Source organism: Apodemus sylvaticus, chromosome 1 (genome assembly GCF_947179515.1).
Source record: "Apodemus sylvaticus chromosome 1, mApoSyl1.1, whole genome shotgun sequence".
In the NCBI taxonomy this organism is placed as follows: Eukaryota; Metazoa; Chordata; class Mammalia; order Rodentia; family Muridae; genus Apodemus; species Apodemus sylvaticus.
The window spans coordinates 201,528,896-201,546,750 of NC_067472.1; the positions used below are offsets into that span (position 1 = coordinate 201,528,896).

General features: G+C 57.0%; 1 protein-coding gene across 1 annotated transcript; it reads left to right on the forward strand.

The window, feature by feature from the left end:
- The first annotated feature begins 1,041 nt into the window (after positions 1-1,041).
- On the forward strand, positions 1,042-15,610 carry Bcam (basal cell adhesion molecule (Lutheran blood group)). Its single transcript, XM_052171324.1, is given in 17 exon segments — positions 1,042-1,181; positions 3,155-3,276; positions 4,739-4,967; positions 5,044-5,114; positions 6,014-6,110; positions 6,288-6,470; positions 7,249-7,385; positions 8,277-8,433; positions 11,595-11,641; positions 11,643-11,714; positions 11,876-11,974; positions 11,976-12,018; positions 12,759-12,895; positions 13,052-13,196; positions 13,285-13,429; positions 14,907-15,024; positions 15,115-15,610. Coding segments are annotated over 17 exon segments (1,872 nt in total). The 5' UTR covers positions 1,042-1,117; the 3' UTR covers positions 15,121-15,610.
- Positions 15,611-17,855: the final 2,245 nt, after the last annotated feature.

Sequence of the window (17,855 nt, forward strand, 5' to 3'; positions counted from 1 at the left end):
CACAGAGACACCACCCCTCCACACCAGTGTCCCAGGCTACTTTCTACCTCCTTCTCCAGCCCCCGTGCAGCATTCTTGGGATTTTCCACACTGCTTCCCGGAGGATCCTGGAGTAGACTGATCTGTGACCCCTTACTTTGACCTGTGACCCTCTCTTCCATCCGGTGGCCCCAGGGGCCGCCTCCTCTCTCCCCCCACCACTCACCTGCCTCAGCAGCCGCTCACTACTTCTCCCCTCCCCCCAAGGTGGGGAAGGAATGGCGGGGAGAGAAGGAAGGCGGAAGGGGGGTGACATTCCTTGGATTCCCTGGATGGGGGAGGCGAGGGAGTCAAGGAGAGCAGAGGAGAGGGAGGGGCACCCCATCCCCACCTCATCACCAAAGAGGCCGACGAGACTGGGAATTGAAAACCCATTAGAGAAAAGATTGACCTGAGCAGTTCCAGGCCACTGCTCAGTCAGAGGAGGGACGCTTCCCAGCAAGGTGGCTGGCTCTGAGAGGAGGGCATCCTAGGGCACTCGGGGAGAGGCGGTCATGCTGGAGAGACTACAAAGAGGCAACTAATCATGTCAGGGACCGCTGGTCAAAACCGACAGTTCACAAACCAGGGCGATGGCTCACCCTTGTAATCCCAGTACTTGGGAAACTGAGACAGAGGCTTTCCATGAGCTCCAGGCCGGCCTGAGCCACAGTGTGACACCGTCTCCATAAGAAAATAAACTAGGGAAAAGATCCACCTGCAGCCGAGGGCCACAAGCCACATTGGGAATGCGTGGCAAGACCCCGCAGGTGGCCAGGAAGGAAGGGACCGAGGATCTGCGCGGTGTCCCTTAGATCCCAGCTCGGGGCACTGACTAGACTGATCGGTCGGTCCGGTGGCTGCGGAGGACAGCCGCGGGCGTGGGCTGGATGGAGCAGCGCGCGCGGCGGTGCTGGCGGGTCCCCGCGCGCGAGGGTGGGAGGTCCTCTCAGGGCAGTGGGAGGTCTTGGCCCTGCGCCCAGCTTGGGGATGGGGTGGGCGTGGTCAGGGGCGTGGTCAGGGGCCTGGCCTCCGCTGCCAGCTTCAGGGCGGCGGAGAGCCTCGCCCGGGCTCAGTCACTGCCGCCACTGCAGGGAACATGGAACCCCCTGACGCCCGCGCAGGGCTGTTGTGGCTCACCTTCCTGTTGTCGGGCTACTCAGGTATGATTCGGGGCTGAGAGCTGAGCTGAAACTTGAGACTGGGGTTTGTGGAGCAGGCCCCCGGAGTCCCGAGCACACAAGGGGAACACGCTTCCATTTCCCCAGGGATTCCCCAGTTGGGAGGAAGGCGGGGAGGCCTTGGGGTGTACCGGACCTGAGAGCTAGGGATACCCCAGCTCTGGAGCAAACACATCTGGGACAGCTGCCCCTCCCCCAGCTCTCTGGGAATCCTGGAGTCTAAGCCCTGCGACCCCTAATAACCTTGGGTACCTGGAATCTGGGATCTGTGGCCCCTAGTCCTTTAGACTGGAGCCCAGCCCCTCCCCCCAAAGTCAAAGTAGGTTCTGCTAAGATACTAAGGATTAGCATCCCAGAGCTGTTCTCTAAGCTCAGAGTTTCTTGAGAGAAACTGGGGACCCTGGGGCAAAGGCACTTTCTAGAATGTTGGGGTTTCCCCAAAATCCTGAGTCTAGGCTGTCTCTAAGGGGCCGCCTCTCTCTAAAACGGCCGGGAGAACCGAGCCTGGCAGGGACCGTGGAACAGTGTTTCCGACTGACAGGGCCCCTTTCCCGAGGCCCCTGATAAGCCCACACACCTGCATGCGGTGAAAGGGGAGGAGAGACAGGAGCTGGGGACACTGGGGACAGGGTGGGGAGATCAGGGAAGACAGCATTTCTGTCCGTTTTGCCGCTTGCTGCGCACACCCAGCCGGGCACCAGCCTGGCCCACATCAGCTCCCGTGGGGCAGGCTGGGGCCAGAGGTGGGGACCTGAGGACCCAGCTCCTGGCACAAGCGTGGCATCTCGTGGGGACCCAGGAGTAGCTGTGCCAGGCTGGGAGGGGTAGGAAGGGTGCCAGCCCCGAGGGTAGCTTCCCGGCCAGAGCCACCTGCCAGACCCCCACAGGAATCCAAGTCCCCAGGCCCCTAGGGCTCAGTCCACGCCTCCCACCTCCAGCCTGCTGCGCCTCAGGCTGCTGTCTACACTTCCAGCCCTTTCTCCCTCAGGACCCAGCCTCACCCTCTGCCCAGGTGACTCACCTCACCCTTTTCGAGGTTCTCTGGTAAAGAGATGGGGGGGGGGTCAGGAGGCGGGTAGGGGGCTCTGGCGCCAAGCCGGGCAGGTCTCAGCCAGCCTGGCCCTCCCACATTCCTGAAACCTGCCCAGCCCTGTCCCCCCCTTGCCACTCCCACACACCCATGCGGCTTCTGGCCCAGCTGCAGCCCACACCCCAGCCCCCCACACAAGAGAGAGCAGAGGCCCCCGGAGCTACTGGAGAAGATAGGATGGGGCTGAGATGGAGAAAGGCCTGTTATTTAGCCCCGGGCTGAGTCCTGCCCTGTGTCCTGGAGGCGGAGGGAGAGCCAGGCCTGGCCCTTCCTTGAGGGGACTTTTCCTATAACTGCTGGAAGAAGCCAGGCTTTAGCTTAGAGTGCTGGAGAAGCCTTTACCTCAAGCCTTACAAGTCAGAGAGGAGCTGTTCAGTGGTGGCGCACGCCTGTAATCCCAGCACTTGGGAGGCAGAGGCAGGTGGATTTCTGAGTTCGAGGCCAGCCTGGTCTACAGAGTGAGTTCCAGAACAGCCAGGGCTACACAGAGAAACCCTGTCTCAAAAAAACCAAATACAAAAAAACAAAAACAAAAAAAAAACCCTACAAGTCAGAGAGGCTGGGCCAGTGGCACAGGACTGTAATCAGGAGGGAGGCAGAAGTAGATCTCTGTGAGTTCGAAGCCAGCCTGGTTCACTTAGCTAGCAGGATTCCAGGTAGCCAAGGCGACACAGTAAGACCCTATTTCTAAAAAGAAGAGTTGCAGAGATGCTGACAGGACCCAGACTCAGAGAGAACCAAGGAGGGTGAGAGGATCTGCGTTGGAGGGAGGAGGTTGGTGCCTAGACTGAGGAGGAGGCGGGGCCTGGAGGGCTCTCCCTGTGGTCGGTATGGCTGGACACTCAGACGCTGCACCCATCTGCAGGTGCCCAGGCTGAGCTGCACGTGTCCGTACCCCCACGGGTGGAGGTGATGCGAGGAGAGCAAATCGCGCTGGACTGCACCCCACGGGAGCACCCTGAGCATTACGTGCTGGAATGGTTCCTTGTGAGTGTTCTTCGCGGGAAGCCATGGGGGAGGAGGGGAGGGGAGGACCCCGCGGCCGGCCACCTTAGCTGGCGGCCATTAGCTCTGCCTACACTGACCGTCCGCTCAGAGGGCCTTTCACGGAGCCATCAGAAGCTGCCTCTCCACTTCACAGGTGAAGAGGTTGAGACCTAGAAGGGCTTTGGCCTCTGCAAGGCGCTAGGTGTCCGCGCAGGGCAGACAGACGTAAGGAAGCGCTTCCCCTCCGGAATGCAGCGCTGGAGCGAGGGCCGCCAGAGGCAAGAGGGAAGGAGAGGACATGAGAGACAGGGCAAGGACAGTGAGACGGGAGCCGTGGGGACAGCAGATGAACCACCGGTGAGGACACAGGGATAGCTAGGACGCGGCTGAGCAGCGCGGCTGAGAACCCGGGCTGCACCCTCCGCTCCCGGGCTCACAGCTGCCCGCAGCTCCAGCTCCAGGGGATTTGATGCCCTCTTCCGTTCTCCACAGACAGCTGTACTCGTGTGCAAGTACACACAGAAACACACGTACACATATAAAAATCACAAAAATATTTTTTTAAACAGTTTTAAAGAAGGATGACCACTGGGGGCTGGAGAGATGGCTCAGCGGTTAAGAGCACTGACTGCTCTTCCAGACACCCTGAGTTCAATTCCCAGCAACCACATGGTGGCTCACAGCCATCTGTAATGAGATCAGATGCCCACTTCCAGTGTGTCTGAAGAGAGTGACAGTGTACTCACATACATAAAATAAAAATATTAAAAAAAAAGGAGCGATCGGTCATGTATGGTGTCATGATGCATCTTTAGTTCCAGCTCTCAGGAGGCAGAGGCAAATAAACCTCTGAGTTTGAGTCAAAACTCGTCGACAAGTTCCAGAAAAACAGGTCACACAAAGAAACCCTGTCTCAAAAAAGTTAAATAAAAATAAAAAGAGGGATGAAAGCGTAAGTCACTGGTAACTAGTAGAATGCTAGCCTAGAATCCCCCAGTGAGGGGCTGGGGGCGTGGCTCAGTGGTAGAGCCCCGCCTAGAATCCCCCAGTGAGGGGCTGGGGGCGTGGCTCAGTGGGAGAACCCGGCCTAGAATCCCCAAGTGAGGGGCTGGGGGTGTGGCTCAGTGGTAGAGCCCCGCCTAGAATCCCCCAGTGAGGGGCTGGGGGTGTGGCTCAGTGGTAGAGCCCCACCTAGAATCCCCCAGTGAGGGGCTCGGGGCATGGCTCAGTGGTAGAGCCCCGCCTAGAATCCCCCAGTGATGGGGCTGGGGGTGTGGCTCAGTGGTAGAGCCCCGCCTAGAATCCCCCAGTGAGGGGCTGGGGGCGTGGTTCAGTGGTAGAGTGATTACTTAGCGTGTAGCCACTGGGTTCCTTCCGTAGACCTAGAGAAAAAAACCTTGGAATATAAAATAAAGGAGGGCTCCCTGCCCAAGCTAAGACTGTTCCCTGTACACACCCACAGGTTGATGCTTCTGGGGCTCGACACCGTCTGGCTTCTGTGGAACCACAGGGCTCAGGGTTCCTGGGCACAGTGCACAGCTCTCGGGGCCGCACACCCCCATATGAGGTAGACTCCCGTGGGCGCCTGGTAATAGCGAAGGCCCAGGTGGGCGATGAACGGGACTACGTGTGCAGAGTGAAGGCTGGGGCAGCGGGTACCTCAGAGGCCACCTCGAGTGTCTATGTGTTTGGTAAGTGTCCCTAAAATCATCCTGAGGAGCCAGGGGACCAAAGGAGGGGCTCCTGACTCGACCATCTTTCCAACAGTAACACCAGAGGCTACGGAGGTGTCTCCCAACGGAGGGACGCTGTCGGTGATGGACCCGCTTGCCCAGGAGGTAATGTGGACTGGAGCTGCAATTAGTGGGTGAAGAACCCAAGAGCAGGGCGTGTGTGTGTGTGTGTGTGCGCGCATGTGTGTGGTATTAGAGACTGAAGTCAGGGCTTTGAGCATGCCAGGTGGTCTATCCATGAACTATAAGCCTCAGCCTCCCTTAATGGGGTTTTTACTTGTTTTTCTGTTGTTTGTTTGTTTTTTAGGGGGGTGACCCCATGTAGCACAGGCTATCCTGAAACTTTCCATGTAACCTTCCAAGTACTGAGGTGCGGCGTGTGTGCCATCTTCCCACCCGTCTCCTTCTTGGTTTGGTTTAATTTGCAACAGTGTCTCATAGTCAGCCCAGCATGACCTCAAACATGCTCCGTAGTTAAGGTTGACTTTGAACCCCTGATCCACCGGCCTCCGAGACTGATTCACGTACTAGAATTACATGCGGGAGCTCACTTTGGTTTGGGGTTGCGTGAAATAGGGTCTCATGAGGCTCAGGCTGGCATCGAACTCACGATGTGGCCCAGGCTAGGGTCAACCTGATGTTTCTATCCCAGCCTCTGAGACCTACCTGGAATTGCGTCTGGATGCCGCTATGCTTGGCCTAGGTTTTTAACTAGTTATGGGGGTGGGGGACACACATGCCACAGTGTGAGTGTGTAAGGCAGAGGGCCGCTTCTGAGAGCCGCTTCCCTTACACGGTCCTGGGACCTAACTCAGGCCTTCCATGCCCCACAATCATACTGGCTGAGCCGTCTCACAGGCCGCAGCTCTGGGCTTTTTAATGGGAAGAATGGGAGTCAGGGGCGTCTGTTTCCTCTGCTGGGGAGAAAGAGCCCAGCGGGGCAGATCTGGGAAAAAGGGAAGCAGACTTGCACCCAGCCCAGGCCACGCCCCTGTCTTCCCCAGATTGCTACCTGCAGCAGCCGCAACGCGAACCCGGTGCCTCGGATCACGTGGTACCGGAACGGGCAGCTTCTGGATGTACCCATGGAGCTGAACCAAAGTGAGCCCTCAGGAGCCAGGGGGCGGGGCGGAGCTTAAGGGCTCATAGGGGCGGGGTAAGGGCTTCTAGGGGCGGGGTAAGGCCTTCTAGGGGCGGGGTAAGGCCTTCTAGGGGCGGGGTAAGGCCTTCCAGGGGCGGGGCTAACTCACCGCAGCCTGCTCCCTGCCTCCCTTTCAGAGGGCTACAAGACCAGCCGCACTGTCCGGGAAGCCTCAGGCCTGCACTCCCTGACCAGCACCCTCTACATGAGACTGCACAAGGATGATCGGGATGCCAACTTCCACTGCGCTGCTCACTACGACTTGCCCTCAGGCCAACATGGCCGCCTGGACAGCCACACCTTCCGCCTCACCCTGCACTGTGAGTCCCCATGACCCTCGGCTCCTAACCTAAGATCTCATCCCATGAAGGCCCAACTCCCAGGCCCCGACTCTAATTGACGTCCTTACTCTACCTACTCACCGCATACTGAAGTGACGCTGGGCTGGGTGGCTGACCTTTGGCCTCCAACGGTATCCCCGAACAATCATAGTGACCCCGACTCCAGCACAGGGCCCTGAACCCCACAGGATGCTCCACTACCCCCTCTGAATTGGGTCTCCATATGTCATCTGGTCTTAAATCTCAAATTGTACCTTGACCTCTGACCTCTGAGCCATTCTGTCAGCTTCCCTCAACCTCTACCTTTGGTGTTCTGAGAATAAGTCTGGACCTGTTGGTGAGGAGACATGTGCCTGTCACCTCAGCACGGAGGAGGCAGAGGCAGGAAGATGAGGAACTCAAAATCTAGCTGAGCCTCAGAGAGGGACCGTATCTCAACATCAAACAAAAGGGATACCACACACACACACACACACACACACAATCGTTTCCCCCCTAAGACAGGGTTTCTCTGTGTAGCCCTGACTGTCCTGGAACTCACTCTGTAGACCAGGCTGGCCTCGAACTCAGAAATCCCCCTGCCTCTGCCTCCCAGAGTGCTGGGATTACAGGCGTGCGCCACCGCCCGGCTTATAAACCTTAAAAAACTAAACAGAGAACCGACATTTAAGCTTTAGATGCTGCATAAGTAGAACTGACCTTTCCTCCTCAGCCCAGCCTGGGCACTTCCGTGACCTCACTTCCTGTCCTCCCACAGATCCCACGGAGCATGTAGAATTCTGGGTGGGGAGCCCGTCCACCACGGAGGGCTGGGTGCGTGAGGGCGATGCTGTCCAGCTGCTCTGCCAGGGCGACGGCAGCCCCAGCCCCGAGTACTCATTTTTCCGCCAGCAGGTAACTCACTCAGTGGTCCCTTTGCCTGCCACCGAAACCTGTCAGTACCAGCCTTAGCAACCTCGTGTGGATCCTCAGTGGGTGAGGGAGAGAGAATCCAGGGCCCGCTGCATGCAACCCAAGGGCTCTCCCACTGAGCCACGCCCCCAGCCCCTCCCTGGGGATTCTAGGCGGGGCTCTCCCACTGAGCCACGCCCCCAGCCCCTCACTGGGGGAGTCTAGGCGGGGCTCTACCACTGAGCCACGCCCCCAGCCCCTCTCTGGGGGATTCTAGGCAGGGGCTCTACCACTGAGCCACACCCCCAGCCCCTCACTGGGGGATTCTAGGCGGGGCTCTACCACTGAGCCACGCCCCCAGCCCCTCACAGGGGATTCTAGGCGGGGCTCTACCACTGAGCCACGCCCCCAGCCCCTCACTAGGGGATTCTAGGCGGGGCTCTACCACTGAGCCACACCCCCAGCCCCTCACTGGGGGATTCTAGGCGGGGCTCTACCACTGAACCACGCCCCCAGCCCCTCACTGGGGGATTTTAGGCGGGGCTCTCCCACTGAGCTACGCCCCCAGCCCCTCACTGGGGGATTCTAGGCGGGGCTCTACCACTGAGCCACGCCCCCAGCCCCTCACTGGGGGATCCTAGGCAGGGGCTCTACCACTGAGCCACGCCCCCAGCCCCAGCTGCTAATTGTGACAGAGTAGGGGGTGTTTGGCTTGGTGAGGATCTTTGAGCTGAAGGACCTCTGACCCTAACTTGACATGGTTTGGAGGATACACCAACTTGTGCGACCTCTTGACCCTTGGCATGAACCGACTCTAACCAAGTATGACCCCTGACTCCACCCGCACCTCCCTGAGAGCAGCTACTGAATCTGGTTTCCCATCCCCTCGCTCAGGGTACCCAGGAGGAACAACTGAATGTCAACCTCAAGGGGAACTTCACCCTGGAGGGGGTGCATCGGAGCCAGAGCGGGACCTATGGCTGCCGAGTGGAGGATTACGACGCCGGAGAGGAAGTGCAACTTGTCAAGAAGCTAAAGCTGCACGTGGCCTGTGAGAGCGGCGGGAGGAGGGAGGATAGGGCGGGGTCCGGCTTCATCCGCTCCGCTCCCTCGGGGTCCCAGCCCTGCCCCCTCCGAACTGCCTCCCAGATTTTCCAGAGCTCTGTATCCAGAGCACAGCCTGGACTCTCCCATGTTTAGAACGTGCGATGGCTCCCCGGCCGGCGTTTTCCAGACAAAGACCGGGTCCCTTCAGTCTGTAGTCACCCAAGCAGCCCCGCCGTCAGCTGACCGACCGAGGCTGCTGCTCCCGGCAAGCTCCTCTCTTCCTTGGAACGCCTCGATTTTAAGGCCATTGATTTCTGACTTGACTAGAACCTGGGGGGTTTTTGTTTTTTGAGACACGGTTTCTCTGTGTAGCCCTGGCTGTCCTGGAACGCACTCTGTAGACCAGGCTGGCTCGAACTCAGAAATCCGCCTGCCTCTGCCTCCCAAGTGCTGGGATTACAGGCGTGCGCCACCACTGCCCGGCTCTTAAAGAAGCTTTTGAGTTTATTTCACTAGAAGAAAGCTCTGTTCTGCGTGTGTGTGTGTGTGTGTGTGTGTGTGTGTGTGTGTGTGTGGTGCACACATCCTGTGCATGTGCGCCAAGGGTAGAGGTCAACCTTAGCTGTCCTTCCTCAGGACTGACACCGTTTTTTGAGAAGGATCTCTTCATTGACCGGGAGCTCTCTAACTAACCTACGCTAGCTGGCCAGCCACCATGGCCCAGAGATCTTTTTACCTCTCTGCTTCCTTAGCACAAAAATTAAACTTGCATAGCTATACCTAGCCTTTTTATGTAGAACCTGGGGCTTCTAGGCAGGTGGATTACTGTTAAGCCACAGCTCTCACTGGGGGATTTTAGGCAGGGCTCTACCACTGAGCCACGCCCCCAGCCTCTCACTGGGGATTCTAGGCAGGGCTCTACCACTGAGCCACACCCCCAGCCCCTCACTGGGGGATTCTAGGCGGGGCTCTACCACTGAGCCACGCCCCCAGCCCCTCACTGGGGGATTCTAGGCAGGGGCCTAAGTGCTTCTAGCCTGTTTGGTTGTTTTGTTTTAGTCAGGACAGAGTCAGTCTCCTGAAGCTAGGCCGGCTACTTACGTTGTAGCCCCACTACAGTAGCAGAGCAGTAGATTGGCAAGTACCAATCCAAACCCTTTTAGTCACATTAGTGTGTGTTAAAGCAGTAGCCTTGATGAGACAGAGGTGTCAGGTGACACAGGGTTGTCACAGTCTGAGTTCACAACAGTGTTCTCCCCCGGGTGCAGGTAGAGACTTTCTTGGAAAGTCTCTGTGCATTGAGAATCAGCAGGGATAAACAGGAGCCCAAGCTTAAAAAGGGCGAGGCTGGGGCGGAATCCACAGTGATCCTCAGTTAGGATGAAGGAGCCGGGGCCTGACTGTGTGTTGTGCAGGGACAGGGGATGATCTTGGGTGAGGGGCTCCTGACAGCTGAGGGCTGACAGCTGCTGGCCCCTCGCAGCAGCTGGCGGAATCAGTTGTCGGTGCTGGAAAAGAGATCCCGAGGTCAGGGTGTCCACGGGCACGGGCAGGGGAGCCTCTGAGAGAATGGGACACAGAGATGGGAAATGGCACTGAAGATGCTGCGGGAAGCCCCAGAGCTGGGAGCTTCTGCTGCAGGCAGAAGGAGGCAGGCGGAGAGGAAGAGCAGCAGTGTTCACAGACCAGGCAGGCTCTGCTCGGCTGTGGCTGCGTGGCCATGATGCCGAGGGCACCGGGTACCACGGCAGGGCTTACGGAAAGGTAAGGATGGAGCAGTGTGTTCTTTACAAACACCCTTGGAGCCGGGCGGTGGAGGGTGACAGAGGGAGACAAGTGAGGAAAGTTTGATTCTCGGGTCTCACACGACAGAGAAGCATCTCCAGCAAGTGCCCTCTGACCTTCCTACGTGGTCCGTGGCACTCACGCGTGCACACACGACAGACAATAGACATACAAGTTTTAAAACGTGAGGGGTAAGTCGGCAGCGGTTGCCCGCACGCCTGTAGTCCCCAGCACGTGGGAGGCAGAAGCAGGTGCATATTTATGAGTTCAAGGCCACCCTGGTCTACAGAGCAAGTCCAGCACAGCTACAGAAAGAAACCTGTCTCTATGCAAATAAGTAAATGAAGCAAATAGATAAATAAAACAAGTGAGCAAAAGTGCGGAGAAGGTGAGGGCGGGGTAGAGTGGGGTCACATAAAGAAAATCTTTTCCGTTAACCGTGTCTTACTATGTAGCCTGGACTAGCCTGAAACTCAAGTCTCCTAGCCTCAGCTTCACAAGTGCTGGAATCATAGGCACAATCCACCAAACCAGTCAGAATTTAGTTGTTGTCTTCGGAGACACTGACAATTGAACACAGGGTCTTATCCATGCTAAACAAATGCTCTATCCCGCGTGTTTATACGTAGCCCTGAGCCCACCAAGTTGTCTGATGAATTAAGATTATCATCATATTTTTAATTCACTGCGTGCGCTGTGCACACGTATGTAAGTAACTTGCAGGAGTGGTATCTCCTTCCACTCTGTGGGTCCAGAGATGTGAAGTCAGGTTGTCTGGCTTAGTGGTCAGTGTCTATTCACTGAGCCATCTTTGCTGGTCCAAGTCCATCAAGTTTTTTATGGAGATGGGATGGATTGGCACAGAAGACAGAAAAAAAATTGAGCTCAAGCAAACTTGAGGTGGAGAGTTGGAGGCACAGCGCTTAGGCAGAACTGCCTAGAATCCCCCAGTGAGGGGCTGGGGGCGTGGCTCAGTGGTAGAGCCCCGCCTAGAATCCCCCAGTGAGGGGCTGGGGGCGTGACTCAGTGGTAGAGCCCCTGACTAGAATTCCCCCCCCCCCGAGGGGCTGGGGCGTGGCTCAGTGGTAGAGCCCCGCCTAGAATCCCCCAGTGAGGGGGCTGGGGGGCGTGGCTCAGTGGTAGTACATTTCCTTGCCCGGCAGGTGGGAGGCCCTGGGTCCTGTCCAGAGCAGGTAAGGCCTCTGCAGGCCAGATAGCACATTCTCTAGAGTGGCTCTTCTGGTATCTGCTGACGGGCCTGGGTGGAAAGTAAAGATGTCATTGTACTGGACTAGAACAACACGGCGTTGTCTGCCCCTGGTGACCCTGTAGAGGACCTGGCTGGGCCTTGGGAATGTGAGCATGTTTTCCCCGCTGTAGACCTGGATCCGTTGGAGCTGAGCGCACCTGAGAAGCTCACCATATTCCCTGAACAGCAGTGGCACGGAGGTGAACTGCTCCGCTAGAGGCCTACCTGCTCCTACCTTGCGCTGGACCAAGGTGACTGGAGGAAAGAGCTGTGGGACCTCGGGTGCCGCACGCCCCGTCCCCCGGACGCCCCGCCCCGCACGCCCCACCCACCCCCCCACCCCACCCCACCCCCCGCTCCTGTCTCCCTCCTCTCATGCCCTTGCCGGCCTTTCTTCCTCTCCCTTCCCTAGGATTCCGTGACCCTTGCAGATGGTCCCGTGCTCTCTCTCGACTCTGTCACCTTTGACTCAGCTGGCACCTACACATGTGAAGCGGCCACACCCACGGTCCCCCCTCCTGAGTCGCACACAGAGTTTCCAGCTCATGGTCCAAGGTTTGGATGGTTGGGTGGTTTACGTGAACATTTGTCTTATGTTTGCACGTGCATGTGTGGTATATGTAACTAGTCATGTGTCTACATGTCTGAGACCAGAAGTTGACTCAGGGTGTCTTTCTCTATTCCGCTCCATTTTTTCCTGGGAAGGGAGGAACGAGTGTCTGAGACGGGTTTCACTGCGTAGCCCTGTCTGGCCTGGAACTCACTATTTGGATCGGAGTAGCCTCAAACTCACAGAGACTCAGTTGCCCTCCGCTCCCCGAGTGCTGGGATTCAAGATGTGTGCTGCTGTGCACAGCTGTATTTTTTTTTATATGTTTATTCGGGCCTTTTTGGCGGGGGAGGGGGTGGTTTGGTGGTCGGAGAACGACGTTCCGGTGTCACTTCTCTCTCCACGACATCAGGAACTCAGGGCGGCAGGCTTGGTGGCTTGCTCTTTCACCTGCTGGGCCATCTTGCCAGCCCCCTCCACCTTCTTTGAGACCAGGAGCTCAGTGATTAGGTTCATGGCTGTTCAGAGAAGTCCAGAATCCTCCTGTCTCCCCCACCCCCGTCCCCGCCCCAGTGCCAGGGTTAGAAATGCTCATCCCCACTGCCGTCCTCTCGGTGGGTGCTGGGGATCTCAACCCTAATCCTCACACTTGAACAACAAACACTTTATCCACCGAGTGCTTCCCCAGTCCCTCCTTTTTACCCTCCCGTGTCTCCCACTCACTGGGCTTCCCTGCCACCCACAGGAGCACCGGAGTTAAAGCCGAATGAGATAAAGCCCAAATCAGGGGATAGCTGGACAGAAGGCGATGAAGTCATGCTGACGTGCTCTGCCCGGGGCTTCCCAGAGCCCAAACTCACTTGGAGTCAGCGAGGCGATACTGTAAGGGGCTTTCCTTGCCACCCTGAGCCCACCCCAAGTTCCACAGGGAACCCTGACCCTCAACGAGCCACGGTCATACCCCCCAACACTCCACTCAGCCTTCGCCCCCCCTAGCCCTTGATCCCGAGGGGCGGGGCCTGATCCAAGCCTCCACAGCCAGCAGAGCCGCCCTTTGAGGGCAGAGGCTGGAAGAGCAGCTCGCTGATGGTGAAAGTGACCAGCGCCCTGAGCCGAGAGGGCGTGTCCTGCCAAGCGTCTAACAGCCACGGCAAGAAGGACCACGTCTTCCACTTTGGCTCTGGTAGGTGACCAAGAGGGGAGCAGTGGCGTGGACTCGCAGGTGGCCCTGAGCTAGCTCTGAGTACGTTGTCGTTGTTTTCTCCTTACAGTGGCCCCTCAGACTGCCCAGGCTGGAGTGGCTGTCATGGCCGTGGCGGTCAGCGTCGGCCTCTTGCTACTCGTGGTTGCTGCTTTCTACTGCATGAGACGCAAGGGGCGCCCCGGCTGCTGCCGGCGAGCAGAGAAAGGGACCCCGTAAGTGGAAGCTTCGAGTCCTTTTACAACCTCGGCCAGCTCTTACCCTCAGCCCAACACAACAGCTCTGTGCTTAAAGGAGCCCCAAAGCCATCAGCTACCCGGCCTCTCCCGCCTATCTTCACCCATCTCCAGCCCAAGGATGGCCTTGCCTACCTAACCCAGAATCTCACCCTAAGCCACCTTAAACCTCCCCCAGCAAGACCTAACTCCATCTCCTTCCTATCATTCTCCATTGCAGGGCTCTGCCTAACTTTAGCTCTAGTCCTGTCTAGTTTTGTCTGAAGTATTGTGACTGGAACACAGACTTTATATACTAGACAAAGCCTTTACTCGTGAGCCACGCACCTATAGGATGTGATATCCCACGCCATTAATCCCAGCACTCGTGAGGCAGAAGCAGAGGAATCTCTGAGTTCAAGGCTAGCCTTGCCTATAAAGTGAGTTTCAGGACAGCCAGGGCTACACAGAGAAACTCTTGTCTGAAAAAACTGAAAAGAGGAGCTTGGGGGAGGAAGGAAAGAAAGAAAGAAAGAAAGAAATGTCCTACAGGCTTGATTTTCATGGAGGCAACTTCTCAGTTTAGGACCTCTCCTCTCAAATAACTTTAGTGTATGTTAAATTGGCATCAAACTAGCCAGTACACTGGGGGATTCTAGGCGGGGCTCTTCCACTGAGCCACGCCCCCAGCCCCTCACTGGGAGGATTCTAGGCGGGGCTCTACCACTGAGCCACGCCCCCAGCCCCCTCACTGGGGATTCTAGGCGGGGCTCTACCACTGAGCCACGCCCCCAGCCCCTCACTGGGGGATTCTAGGTGGGGCTCTACCACTGAGCCACGCCCCCAGCCCCTCACTGGAGGATTCTAGGTGGGGCTCTACCACTGAGCCACGCCCCCAGCCCCTCACTGGGGGATTCTAGGCAGGTACTTTCCATGTATCCTAAGCCCTTTTGAGTATTCTGAGACAGGGTCTCAGTGTGTCGTCCAGGTTTGCCCAGGTTGCCCTTGAACTTCCAGCCCTCTTTACCCTCCCAAGGGCTGGGATTAAAGTCACAAGACCCAGCTTCATCTTCAGACTAGACTTTTGTCTTATCCGAAGTTCCACACGGTACTGACTGCATCCTAATGCTAGCCATACCCTGACCTGCTCCTTAAAACCACACTTCCACCGTCAGTCTTCAGAGCCACAGCCCAACAACCCCCGTCTGTGGCTAGCCCCAAACTGTCTATACCCAGTCTCTCTGCAACTGCCACCTGTAACCAACCAAATTTATCCGCATTTCACCTCATCTCCATCCTCCCGTAGCACCGTCAGCTTCTGCCCCTCAGCATCCCGGGCTGACCTCAGATGCTTCAAACCCATCCCAACCTCCGCAACTAGCCTCACCTCCGACACCAAACCCAGCGCCATCAGCACCCTCCGCTCTCCCACCCCCTTCTCCAGCTGTAACCATTTCAACATGCTGTCCTCCCTCAGGCCAGCCAGAGAGCCGGAGCTCAGCCACTCTGGGTCGGAGCGGCCGGAACACACGGGCCTTCTCATGGGTGGGCCCTCCGGAGGAGGCAGAGGTGGCAGTGGGGGCTTTGGGGATGAGGTGAGTGACGCTCTGGGTGGCCAATGGGGAACCAGCTAAGTGCATGGCCAGCCTTGTGGGCTCCGGCTTAGCTGCCCGTTCTGTCCCCAGTGTTGAGCCTGAGGACCTCCCAGAGGCAGTGTCTGCATCTGGAACTTTGGGCATCACCGGAGGACCGGCTCTGAGCATGCCTCCGCCTCCGCCTCGGCCTCAGCGCACGCCTCCGCCTCCTTCCTTCTCCGGCCTCCGCCCTCCCTTCCTTCCTCTGCCTGCTGGGCAGGGACCCACAGTGGCCAGCGGCCTTGGGAGGGAAAGAGGGAGGTGGGGGGCTGGGAGGGGGCCTTCCTCCAGGGAATGTAACTCTCCCAGGCCCCAGAATAGCTCCTGGAGCGAAGCCCAGGGCCCGGCCTGGGACATGGCGCTGAGGGTCGGCAGGCTGGGCTATTTTTACCTCCTGTCTCCCTTGCTGGGCACTACCCCCACCTGATACCCTGCTGTGTAGTCTGACACTGGAGTCCCCGACCCACCCCATCCCTGCCCGCACCCTCAGCCCACCCTTCGTGAACACTGGACTCTGAAATAAATGCTGCCTGTCACGTGGACTCTCCTACAGCCAGGTTGTCTTCTCGGGAGGAGGATAAAGGGGAAGGGAGGAGGGTACGGCCATTTTCCCCTGCCACTTCAGCCGGCTGTGAGGCTGCCTCCTCACACACTCTCAGGGGAGATCTGATGTGGAGCAGAACAGGAGGAGACAGGCTGGAGAGGGTTGGAGAGCCGGAGCACGGACCAAGACTCAGCCGGCTGACCCTGGAAAGGAGATACCCGGGTCCGAGCAGCAGCCTGGCCACTGGGAACCAGGGCCCAGGGTCTGCTGAGGAGCGAGGTCCTGTCCCCTTAAGGAAGAATTCCCAGAGTGATTCCCTAGGGGCTGAAGCTAAGTCTAGAAAAATTTTCTTCCTTCTTGGAGGAGCCAGGGACTCCCTGGGGAAGCGGGGGCGATGACAGCGATACAAAAGGAACTGGGGCAGAACGAAGAAACGGACGGACTTTCTGAGGTCTACACGGGGACTGGAGAGAAGGATGGAGGCCTGGCGTGGTGACACACGCCTGTCATCTGAGCAACTGAGATGCAGAACAATTGGGCAGTGCGTTTGAGGCCAGCCTGGGCTACACAGGGAGTTCCAGGAGGGCTGGGACGACAGAACAAGACCGTCTCAGAATAACGAGATAACAGGGCTCAGTGCGCCACCTTAGTGTGTAAAGGCGCTTGCTACCAAGCCTGTGGCTGGGACTGCGTCATGTAGCCCTGGCTGGCTTTGAACTCACACTGTATAGCTGAAGATGGCCCTAATTTCCCAAGTCCCAGGATTATAGGAGTACGTTACCACAGCTGGCTTTCAGTTCACATTTTTAATATAGTAGTCACCTGTCCCCTTGGAACAAGTCCCATAGAAACCACCAAGCCGTGTGTGCGTGTGTGTGTGTGTGTGTGTGTGTGTGTGTATTTTCTCTTATATACACACATCTATGATAAATCCCACTTATAAACTAAAATCAGTAAAAACTTCGTAGCTATTAATAAAGCCAGGTGCAGCGGCTCACATTCATGATCCCAGCCCGCAGGAGGTGCTGGTTATATTAGCGAGGCCAGAGGATCGCCATGAATTCAAGCCCAGGCAGGGCTTCAGTGCGAGAGCCAGCTAAGAAGTGACTTAGGGAAGAAGGAAGAAAAGCGAACAGTCGTTAGTAACGTGGAGGGCTGGGGGCGCTCAGTCAACTTCACTTTGCAAGCATAGAAATGTGAGTCCACTCCCCAGAGCCCCACGTGTGAAGATGGACGTAACCCACTGCTTGGGAGGCAGGACTGGCCAGTCCCTGGAGTTTGCTAGTCCAGCCTGCTTGGCAAGTTTCCAGAGCAGTGAGAGACGCTGTTTTCAAACACCCAAGTGGCTAGGGCTGGAGAGGCGAGGCGGCTCTGTAGTCAAGGGTGCAGAGAACTGCAGTCCTATTCTGCACCATATCAGGCAGCTCGCAACCGCCTGTAACTTCAGCTCCAGGCGCTCTGCCGCCCTCTTCTGGCCTCTGCGGCCACCTGCAGTCACTTGCACATACCCATGTACAGACGCATATACATAAAGGTTAAATTTGTTTAAGGTTCATAGTGCCTAAGGCACACCTGAGGTTGTCTTCTGGCCTCAACATGTACACACACACACACACACACATACACAGTCACACACACATGCACGTTCACACAAATTAAATTGAATAATTACAAGGACATAAAATAAGGCATTGTTAAAAATTGTTTAAAACAAAAGTTATTTTAAACTGAATTATTTATATCTGGAATGTTCCATTGAATATTTTTGGACAGAGAGTGGCCATGGGTTACTGAAACCTTGGGAAGAAGGAAGGGACGCTGGTTTCGGGGACCACCTCTAGTCCCCAGATCCAGGCTTTGGTCAGAAATTCCCACCTCTCTGTCCATAGGCAGAGCTCTCTTGTCCTCCTATGTGTGGCACAGTTGGAGATGGTGGGTTTGGGTATTGGCTCGCTTGTTTGTGACAGGTTTCAGGGAAACCAAGCTGGCCTCAAACTCTCCATCCTCATGCCTCACACTCTAGAATGCTGGGACAAACAAGAGAAGATGGCTCAAAAGGTGAGGGTTCAGAGTCCCCAAACCAGGTGACCTGAGTCACCCCCCAACCCACCCAATGGAAGGAGGTCCACCTTACACAAGCTGACTTCTCCAGGAGCAGGCACACACAATACTAAATAAACATACACGTGGGGGGCAGGGAGAGTGAAATTTTGATAAGTCCAGCTAGGCATGGTGGTTCATATCTGTA